Here is an 11898-nt window from a genome sequence, read left to right on the forward strand (position 1 = left end):
AATCCCTGGACCATTACTCCTGATCTTCACAGCTAGCTAGCACCCACCGTGTTACCCAGTACCGAAGCTATCCCTGAGGCCCACCTCCCAGCCTACTCAGTTGTTCACCCGGACTCCACCCAAACAGGCTAGAACCAACTACTCCACCGGATCCTTGCCGTAAGCTCTGGACCTTGGCACCGGATCACCGCTGCTACCGAGTGGCTATGGTGGCTAATGCCCCTGCCCCGAAGCTAGCACCAGATAGCCGTGAGCCAGGCGCATCTCCAGGCTAGCAAACTAAATTACTACAACTACAATACCTCTTTCGCCATCTGGCTTGGATCCTTTGTCGACAAGGCGCCCCGCCGCACCACCACGACTGGGCTGCCGACGAATACTCCATCCGCTGTGCCTTCAACCGGCCTCCGTTGGACGTCGGAGCAGACGCTTCTAATAGCCCCGGGCTACTAACTTTAAACGCTGTGTTGCCCGCGGAGTAGTCGCTACTTCCCTGTTACATCTATTGCTGCCCCCTGGACCCTATGATCACTTGGCTACATAGCTGATGCCTGCTGGACTGTCCATTAATCACGGTACTCCATTCTGTTTATTTTTGTTTATCTGTCGGCCCCAGCCGCGAACTCAGTCTCTGTGTGTAGTTAACCGACCCTCTCTGCCCAGTCATCGCCATTTTACCTGTTGTTGTTTCAGCTGATTAGCTGTGGTTGTCTTACCCGTTGTTGTCTTAGCTAGCTCTCCCAATCAACACCTGTGATTACTTTATGCCTCGCTGTATGTCTCTCTCAATTGTCAATATGCCTTGTATACTGTTCTTTAGGTTAGTTATCATTCTTTTAGTTTACAATGGAGCCCCTAGTTCCACTCATCATACCTCTGATGCCTCCTTTGTCCCACCTCCCACACATGCGGTGACCTCACCCATTGAGACCAGCATGTCCAGAGATACAAACTCTCTTATCATCACTCAGTGCCTGGGCTTACCTCCGCTGTACCCGCACCCCACCATACCCCTGTCTGCACATTATGCCCTGAATCTATTCTACCACGCCCAGAAATCTGCTCCTTTTATTCTTTGTCCCCAACGRTCTAGGCGACCAGTTTTGATAGCCTTTAGCCGTACCCTCATCCTAATCCTCCTCTGTTCCTCGGGTGATGTGGAGGTAAACCCAGGCCCTGCGTGTCCCCAGGCACCCTCATTTGTTGACTTCTGTGATCGAAAAAGCCTTGGTTTCATGCATGTTAACATCAGAAGCCTCCTCCCTAAGATTGTTTTACTCCGCCAACCCTGATGTCCCTGGCTTAGGAAGGCCACCAAAAATTCTGAGATTTCCAAACCCAACTAAAACATTTTCCGTCAAGATAGAACTGCCAAAGGGGGAGGACTTGCAATCTACTGCAGACATAGCCTGCAAACAGTTCGAACTTCTAATTTAAAAAATGAATCTCTTCAGAAATAAGTCTCTCACTGTTGCCATCTGCTATCGACCACCCTCCGCTCCCAGCTGTGCCCTGGACACCATATGTGAATTGATCACCGCCCATCTAGCTTCAGAGTTCGTTCTGTTAGGTGACCTAAACTGGGATATGCTTAACACCCCGGCAGTCCTACAATCTAAGCTAGATGCCCTCAATCTCACACAAATCATCAAGGAACCCACCAGGTACAACCCTAAATCCGTAAACATGGGCACCCTCATAGACATTATCCTGACCAACTTGCCCTCCAAATACACCTCTGCTGTTTTCAATCAGGATCTCAGCGATCACTGCCTCACTGCCTGTATCCGCTATGGGTCCGCGGTCAAACGACCACCCCTCATCACTGTCAAARGCTCCCTAAAACACTTCTGCGAGCAGGCCTTTCTAATCAACCTGGCTCGGGTATCCTGGAAGGATATTGACCTCATCCCGTCAGTCGAGGATGCCTGGTCATTCTTTAAAAGTAATTTCCTTAGATAAGCATGCCCCGTTCAAAAAATGCAGAACTAAGAACAGATATAGCCCATGGTTCACTCCAGACCTGACTGCCCTTGACCAGCACAAAAACATCCTGTGGCGGACTGCACTAGCATCGAAAAGTCCCCGCGATATGCAACTGTTCAGGGAAGTCAGGAACCAATACACCCAGTCAGTCAGGAAAGCAAAGGCTAGCTTTTTCAAGCAGAAATTTGCATCCTGTAGATCTAACTCCAAAAAGCTTTGGGACACTAAAGTCCATGGAGAACAAGATCACCTCCTCCCAGCTGCCCACTGCACTGAGGCTAGGTAACACGGTCACCACCGATAAATCCATGATAATCGAAAATGTCAATAATCATTTCTCAARGGCTGGCCATGCTACTCCAACCCCGGCCAACAGCTCCGCCATCCCCGCAGCTACTCGCCCAAGCCTCCCCAGCTTCTCCTTCACCCAAATTCAGATAGCAGATGTTCTGAAAGAGCTGCAAAACCTGGACCCGTACAAATCAGCTGGGCTAGACAATCTGGACCCTCTCTTTCTAAAAATATCCGCCACCATTGTTGCAACCCCTATTACCACCCTGGTCCAACCTCTCTTTCGTATCGTCCAAGATCCCTAAAGATTGGAAAGCTGCCGCGGTCATCCCCCTCTTCAAAGGGGGTGACACCCTAGACCCAAACTGTTACAGACCTATATCCATCCTGCCCTGCCTATCTAAAGTCTTCAAAAGCCAAGTTAATAAACAGATCACTGACCATTTAGAATCCCACCGTACCTTCTCCGCTGTGCAATCCGGTTTCCGAGCCGATCACGGGTGCACTTCAGCCATGCTCAAGGTACTAAACGATATCATAACCGCCATCGATAAAAGACAGTGCTGTGCAGCTGTCTTCATCGACCTGGCCAAGGCTTTCAACTCTGTCAAGTCGGAGGGCCTGTTGTCCGGACCTCTGGCAGTCTCTATGGGGGTACCACAGGGTTCAATTCTCGGGCCGACTCTTTTCTCTGTATATATCAATGATGTCGCTCTTGCTGCGGGRGATTCCCTGATCCACCTCTACGCAGACGACACCATTCTGTATACTTTTGGCCCTTCCTTGGACACTGTGCTAACTTCCAAATGAGCTTCAATGCCATACAATACTCCTTCCGTGGCCTCCAACTGCTCTTAAACGCTAGTAAAACCAAATGCATGCTTTTCAACCGTTCGCTGCCCGCACCCGCCCGCCCGAATAGCATCACCACCCTGGACGGTTCCGATCTAGAATATGTGGACAACTATAAATACCTAGGTGTCTGGTTAGACTGTAAACTCTCCTTCCAGACTCATATTAAACATCTCCAATCCAAAATCAAATCTAGAATCGGCTTCCTATTTCGCAACAAAGCCTCCTTCACTCACGCCGCCAAACTTACCCTAGTAAAACTGACTATCCTACCGATCCTCGACTTCGGCGATGTAATTTACAAAGTAGCTTCCAATACTCTAGTCAGCAAACTGGATGCAGTCTATCACAGTGACATCCGTTTTGTTACCAAATCACCTTATACCACCCACCACTGCGACCCGTATGCTCTAGTCGGCTGGCCCTCGCTACATATTCGTCGCCAGACCCACTGGCTCCAGGTCATCTATAAGTCTATGCTAGGTAAAGCTCTGCCTTATCTCAGCTCACTGGTCATGATAACAACACCCACCCGTAGCACACGTTCCAGCAGGTATATCTCACTAATCATCCCCAAAGCCAACACCTCATTTGGCCGCCTTTCCTTCTAGTTCTCTGCTGCCAGTAACTGGAATGAATTGAAAAAATCGCTGAAGTTGGAGACTTTTATTTCCCTCACCAACTTTAAACATCAGCTATCTGAGCAGCTCACCGATCGCTGCCGCTGTACATAGACCATCTGTAAATAGCCCACCCAATCTACCTACCTCATCCCCATACTGTTTTTATTTACTTTTCTGCTCTTTTGCACACCAGTATCTCTACTTGCACATCATCATCTGCTCATTTATCACTCCAGTGTTAATCTGCTAAATTGTAATTATTCGCTCCTATGGCCTATTTATTGCCTACCTCCTCATGCGTTTTGCACACACTGTATATAGACTTTCTTTTTTTTCTACTGTGTCATTGACTTGTTTATTGTGTTATTAACTTGTTTATTGTTTATTCCATGTGTAACTCTGTGTTACACTGCTTTGCTTTCTTGGCCAGGTCGCAGTTGTAAATGAGAACTTGTTCTCAACTAGCTTACCCGGTTGAATGAAGGTGAAATAAAAAATAAATTAATAAATTTGCGCACTAGATGAGCATTCTCAATATGGATGCGCCTACTATGTTGAAATTTGTTGCTTACTGCATTTGATTTTACTAAACAGTATGTTCTAAATAGTATGTACTACGATTAGTACACAGTATGCATTTTTAGTAAGTAGTAGGCAAGACAGAATTCTGACACAGCCAATATCTACAGGAAAGTAAATCGACTTCCAAACACGGGTCTGAGTGTCGCTCTCAGGGTTTGTTTGAGAACACAATGTAAATACATGCACACAATGCATGCATATACAGTTGAAGTCGGAAGTTTACATGCACTTAGGTTGGAGTCATTAAAACGTGTTTTTCAACCACAAATGTCTTGTTAACAAATTATAGTTTTGGCAAGTCGGTTAGGACATCTACTTTGTGCATGACACAAGTAACTTTTCCAACAATTGTTAACAGACAGATTATTTAACTTATAATTCACTGTATCACAATTCCAGTTGGTCAGAAGTTGACTGTGCCTTTAAACAGCTTGGAAAATTCAAGAAAATTATGTCATGGCTTTTGAAGCTTCTGATCGGCTAATTTATATAAATTGAGTCAATTGGAGATGTACCTGTGGATGTATTTCAAGGCCTACTTTCAAACTCAGTGCCTCTTTGCTTGACATCATGGGAAAATCTAAAGAAATCAGCTAAGACCTCAGAAAAAACATTGTAGACCTCCACAAGTCTGGTTCATCCTTGGGAGCAATTTCCAAATGCCTGAAGGTGAGAACATTCATCTGTATAAACAATAGTACGCAAGTATAAACACCATGGGACCACGCAGCTGTCATACCGCTCAGGAAGGAGACGCGTTCTGTCTCCTAGAGATGAACGTACTTTGGTGTGAAAAGTGCAAATAAATCCCAGAACAACAGCAAAGGACCTTGTGAAGATACTGGAGGAAACAGGTATAAAAGTATCTATATCCACAGTAAAACAAGTCCTATATCGACATAACCTGAAAGGCTGCTCAGCAAGGAAGAAGCCACTGCTCCAAAACCGCCATAAAAAAAGCCAGACTACGGTTTGCAACTGCACATGGGGACAAAGATCGTACTTTTGGGAGAAATGTCCTCTGGTCTGATGAAACAAAAATAGAACTGTTTGGCCATAATGACCATCGTTATGTTTGGAGGAAAAAGGGGGATGCTTGCAAGCCGAAGAACACCATCCCAACCGTGAAGCATGGGGGTGGCAGCATCATGTTGTGGGGGTGCTTTGCTGCAGGAGGGACTGGTGCACTTCACAAAATAGATGGCATCACAAGGATGGAAAATTATGTGGATATATTGAAGCAATATCTCATTACATCAGTCAGGAAGTTAAAGCTTGGTCGCAAATGGGTCTTCCAAATGGACAATGACCCCAAGCATACTTCCAAAGTTGTGGCAAAATGGCTTAAGGACAACAAGGTCAAGGTATTGGAGTGGCCGTCAGAAAGCCCTGACCTCAATCCCATAGAAAATTTGTGGGGAGAACTGAAAAAGTGTGTGTGAGCAAGGAGGCCTACAAACCTGACTCAGTTACACCAGCTCTGTCAGGAGGAATGGGCCAAAATTCACCCAACTTATTGTGGAAGGCTCCCCGAAACATTTGACCCAAGTTAAACAATTTAAAGGCAATGCTACCAAATACTAATTGAGTGTATGTAAACTTCTGACCCACTGGGAATGTGATGAAATAAATTAAAGCTGAAATAGATATATTCTCTCTACAATTATTCTGGCATTTCACATTCTTAAAATAAAGTGGTGATCCTAACTGACCTAAGAGGGAATTTTTACTAGGATTAAATGTCAGGAATTGTGAAAAACTTAGTCTTAATGTATTTGGTGTATAAAAACTTCCGACTTCAACTGTACTTGAGGGCCGGATCACCACATCTGGGGTTTTGGGCACCTACCTTCAGGGGGCTCCATAACCAGGGGTTGGAACCAAAATTATTTTCCAAACGTTTCGTTCTGAACAGAACCACATTTTTTTCGTTTCGTTCCACTGTTCCACCCAGCAAAATATGGTTCTGAACTAGTTTGAACCCCCAAAAAGTACCGGTTTATATCGTTCCTTACTGTTCCTTTTTTAACCTGTGATATCAACAGTTTTTTACATTTAGCTCATTAAATTACTTTACCAATCAATGCTGATAGAGCAGGCAAAGTAGTTGTTTACATATGTGATGGACAGACAAGTGTAGCCTATGGTGCAAGATGCGACTGATATTTTGTTGGTGGGGAAGGAAAAGAGCGAGAGAGGGTTGTGGAGGAGGCTTGAAGTGCTGGGCATCTTGTTATGACATGCATTATCTGAATTAGGTCCACTGAATTATACCTAAGAGGACAGGCTTCTATGGAAGAACTTTGAATGTCCTTGAGCTAGCTATCTAACAAGCTTGTGTGTGTAGAGTGGCACCAGAATTAAAAACACATCTTAGCTTTTTGTAGTTAATAAATCCTTTGTGAAACATTATAACTAGGCCTATTGCATCCTTAACTAGCATTTAAAAAGTTAATCGATTCTTCTCAAGCTAATTAAAAATCTCTCTCCCTATCTTCTGAATCACGATTCTAATGTCAGTACAGTAGCCTATGCTTTGGAGGGGGGATGGGCAGGTACCCTAAATGCGCGCACACACTTACAAAGATTTCAGCTTGCAGGCAGACACTGGAATAAGTTTCTGAGTGACAGAGTGAGGGTTTTGCATAGGCGCTTTGTTGCATTTTCTTGTGGGACTAGTAAAAATGCCTGCAACTTAAAAGAAGGTTATTAACTGGTTCTGGTTCTGTGCTTTTAAAATAACAGTTCTGTTCCTGGAACAGTATGGATTACTTTTGTTCCAAGTTCTATTTCTGTTCCTTGAAAATGTTTGCTATTTTTCTGGTTTTCGGGGGTCCTGCAATTCTACACATTTTGTCATGGCTTATGATGCGAGCATATGCTAAAATCCAGGGGGTGGTTCAGAAAAGGAGATATTTTGTCTAAAATTTTCAGCATAATGACCAACCACCAAGACAACTGGTAGAGTAAGTTCAAATGTAATATTACTCAACATTCTGGCTTGCAGAGGTCCTGAGAAGACCTTTCCAAACATTTTATTGTATTATGTCAGACGGTGACTAGCTATCAAGCTATCACCGGATGATGTATCAGGCTACATATGGTGCCTTCCAAAAATATTCATACCCAATGACTTATTCCACATTTTGTTGTGTTACAATCTAAATTCAAAATGGATTAAATATTTTTTCTCTCACCCATCTACACACAATAACTCATAATGACAAAGTGAAAACATGTTTAAAAAAATTGTTGCACATTTATTGAAAATGAAATACAGAAATATCATATTTACATGTGTATTCACGCCCCTGACTAAATACATGTTAGAATCACCTTTGGCAGCGATTACAGCTGTGAGTCTTTCTGGGTAAGTCTCTAAGAGCTTTGCACACCTGGATTGTAGAATATTTGCACATTATTATTTTTAAAATTCTTCAAGCTCTGTCAAGTTGGTTGTTGATCATTGCTAAACAGCCATTTTCAAGTCTTGCCATTGATTTTCAAGCCGATCTAAGTCAAAATTGTAACTAGGCCACTCGGGAACATTCAATGTCATCTTGGTAAGCAATTCCAGTGTATATTTGGCCTTTTGTTTTAGGTTATTGTCTTGCTGAAAGGTGAATTTGTTGATCCATCCTCAGTTTTCTTATATCACAGTTAAACTATGTAACTGTTTTAAAGACACTATTGGCCTCATGGTGAATCTCCCTGGTCCTTCTGATTGAATCTCTGTTTGAAATTCACTGCAGAGATTGAGAGACCGTACAATCATTTGTATGTGTGGGGTACAGAGATGAGGTAGTCATTAAAAAAGAATGTTAAACACTATTATTGCAACTTATTATGTGACGTTTTAAGCACATTTTTAATCCTGAAATAATTTAGGCTTTTCACAACAAAGGTGTTGAATACATTTCTAAAAACATAATTCCACTTTGACATTCTGGGGTATTGTTTGTTGGCCAGTGACACATCTCAAATTAATCCATGTTATATTCAGGCTGCAACACAACAAAATGTGGAAAAAGTCAAGGGGCGTGAATACTTACTAAAAAGACTAGTCTTCACTTTTATCTCACATGAAATGCACCAACAGCCTCAGCAAATAATATTTGCAAACATGATTGGTTATGGTAACGTCGACTACTATGATCTGACTGGCATACTGTGTCTTTGGTGTCCAGTGATAATCTAATGATGTTTCTGTAACCTACAGTATATCTCATGATTTGGACCCCAGAATAGGCTTTATAAACCATTAAATGGCCAACAGGCCTAGTAAGAGTTTCAAGATATTTTTCACTGTGGTGACTGTTCTGTAGGAATGATACAAAAAATACATATCACATCTTAATTTAAGAAGTTAATTATTTGTTTATTATTCATTTATTTAAGTATTCCTATCTCCAAGATTCACCCACCCGAAAAATATAAATTCCGGCTTATTCAAAAATGAAATGAAGGAATTGTTATTGACCGCATCAAAGGAATGAATCAACAAAATCAAAGTGGCAATAATCATAATCATTATTACAATAATAGTTAAATAATCAGAATATCCACATTCATAACAAATCCATTTACAATGGCAATACACTCTTCAATATCACTCTTCCATTAATATACACAAATCCCCGAATGTCTGTCCTTTTTAAAACAAAAATAGAGGGGTTGGGGGACTATGGCTTGTCAAGGGGTATGACTATGAGTGACCAGTAGGGTTGAAAGTTCAAGGGTGAGGGAGGGTTGGCGAGTTGGAGGCACACTTAATAGAACTTGAAGAAATGGCTAATAACATGGTGTTACTTGCATGGAAGAGTTGCTTCACAAGTAACAGTGTGATCTGAACCAAATGTTCAGCCTGACAGAGGGGTCTATGAGAGGCAGAGTTCGGGGAACTAAATTGGAAAGATTAGATAAGGGTTGTCTGGATAATTATATACATCTGAATGACAACCATTGCAAACATTTAATGTAGAGAAATTGTAAAACTTAAATCAAATAACAAGGAAGAATCATAATAGTTACAGGAATTCAAAAAAAAGGAGATGGAGGTCACTGTAAATATTATCTTAGTTATTCTATATACTGTATATGTACAAACATTGCTTGGTCACCCAAATATAATTTTTAAAAATGCCTCAGTTGATGAGAAAATGAGTGCAAGCCAGAGATTGTTTTGAGAGGCATAATTAGGTTTGTAGGTGTTCAGAGGTGTCAGATTGGTCAGTGTCTGCACAGAAAGTGCTTCCCAGACAGCTGTCCTTTAAATTGCCAGTGTGAACCTCTCCACTCCCCAACATTTATTCTTTGAGGGGTCAAATACGTCATTTAAGAGAGAGAGAGATTAGAGGATTGAGGAAAGAATTGTACACCCTGCATATACAAACAAACTGTATATACACATAGACATACTATATATACACACACATATCCAGTATATACACAACAACTGTACACACACTGTATGTACACACACATTCAATCACTTAAAAGGTATTAACCTCTAATCTCTCGCTCTTTTGATGTGTCATTTTTCAGTGGTCAGAGGTGAAGGAGGGCACAGGGTTTTATTTAGCTTCTGTGTCAGTGGAGTCCATACAAAGAAATCAAATGGAAGTTATACAGAAARTTGGCTCCAGAATTCGGTCTCACCACACTGGAAAAACATGATAAACTCGCATCTGCTCCACTAAGCTTACATCAGAGACAGAAATAGGAAAACAAAAACGTGATGGTAAGGATGTCCTCTTCTAAGGAGTTTTAGATCGTCTGTAAAATGGAGAGCTCCCCAGCGATTGTCAAGTAGAAAATCAACATCCATCCTCACATGTCTCTTCCAGGGATTACAAGAGAGAAGTGGAGGGGTGCAGGTCACAGCAACGTGCAAATCATTGTGAGGGGAGCAGGTAAAACAACAGTTTGTGTTTTTATCCGTCACAGTCCCAGGGCAATCTTTCTCCACAAAAGGGTAATGTTCCATAAGATTGTCTTAAGAAAAATCAGTTGATATAAAATGGATCATTTCTGGACTGTCATTAGATACTAGAGTCTTGTCATTATCAAGAAATAAACATTTGCTCAGGAAGATTTCCAATTAATAGTTTTTGTAGTACTATGGTAAGAATAATGCATTATTATATAAATATAAATCATAGCATTGTCTACATTTTTCAAAGTTTTAATTGAAGCAATATTTTGTTTTGTAGCAGTTTCACTTGTAATAGGCTGTGCATAATTAGTTTCCTTTAAATGTAAAACTAATAGAGATAAAGAAGAAAGAACAAAACCAAAACCATGGCAGATATGAACAGGAGCATAAATAGTCTAAAAGTGAACATAAACTGAGGTGGGTGGTTAAGAATAGATAGAAAGAGGAATGGGTAGATAGTGGGTGGACTGTAGAAAATGGTAGGAAGGAAAAATGAAAGAAACAAATTGTGAGATCTTAGAAAAATGTTAGGAAAGAAAAATTACAGCACCTTTGAAATGCATCTTAAACACAGCAGCTCTCCCTCTTTCATTTCACTTACTGCTCAATCCCAAAAGGTTTATATCATGTCAATCTGCATAGCTGTTCTTCACATGCTTGATGAGCCAACAAAACCATTTCCCGAGATTGGCATGTCTTGAAAAGAAAATCAGATATCTAATCACAAGCGTCAAATACAGATTGTCCAGCCATCCAATCAGAGAGAGAGGGCCCAAGTAAAGTAGGGTAAATAACACAGCAGATCCTTACATGGTCAGCTGTGGCTCTGGACTATCCTTTAGGTCAGGAGAATTGAACCAATGGCCCAACTTCTCCCTTTGTCAGCCAATCGCATCACGAGAGAGCGCTCTTGATATATGGCCAGGCCATGCGGGCTGCCCATGTTGCCTCAGCCAATTAGGTTCCAGATTGTCCTCCACGAAGCTGCGTGATTGGCTAAGATTCTCTCCACCTACTTTTTTATTTCAATTCCGCTGGTTTGGTTTTGGGATGATAATTCAAACTGTTTTGATTCAGTAATATTTGATGGTATATATATATATGTATTAGGTCTAGATTTCAATCAGGATTGACAGCCAAAATAGCCGTTGTTAGTACGGTGTCCGCAGGTGGAACTGCCGTTAGAGTTTCAATCCACGAAGTGGCCATGCGAAAAGACATCAATAATCCCGATCAAATTCAGCTGCAGCGCTTAGAGGTTTATGCAGCCGCGTTACACAATTCAACACACTCATAATTGAGATTGGGATAGGACTAAGATGTATAATGGAGATGTATAGCCTAACCATATAATGGATGTACATTTGAGAGTCATTTTCTAACATCGATAGAGCCTAAACTTTGTCTAGCGGCCAGTTCTTGAACTTCTATAGCAGTAGGTATATCAACCGTAATGGGAGTGTTTGTGACGGACAAACAGATACCGCGCTCAGCCGATAGGTCAGGCTCGCGGTATAGATAATAGAAAGATTTGCTAATGCAGATGTTGGCACCAAGCTGGTTAAACGATTGGTTAAGTTTTCTTTTTTCGGCAATTTCGCCCCCCCCCTTGCTCTTCTTCTGTTGGGG

At 41.8% G+C, this 11898-nt stretch overlaps 1 protein-coding gene across 2 annotated transcripts in view; it reads right to left on the reverse strand.

The window, feature by feature from the left end:
• Positions 1 to 7569: 7569 nt before the first annotated feature.
• The window catches only part of LOC111959170 (ras/Rap GTPase-activating protein SynGAP-like), a 105170-nt gene continuing 100841 nt past the window's right edge, over positions 7570 to 11898 (reverse strand). For both annotated transcript variants that reach the window (XM_070437374.1, XM_023980648.2), the window contains one exon: positions 7570 to 11265. In XM_070437374.1, coding sequence (XP_070293475.1) covers positions 11227 to 11265 — 39 coding nt within the window. In that variant the 3' untranslated portion in view covers positions 7570 to 11226. The remainder of the gene's footprint in view (positions 11266 to 11898) is intronic.

The sequence above is a fragment of the Salvelinus sp. IW2-2015 genome, linkage group LG35 (assembly GCF_002910315.2).
Source record: "Salvelinus sp. IW2-2015 linkage group LG35, ASM291031v2, whole genome shotgun sequence".
NCBI lineage: Eukaryota > Metazoa > Chordata > Actinopteri > Salmoniformes > Salmonidae > Salvelinus > Salvelinus sp. IW2-2015.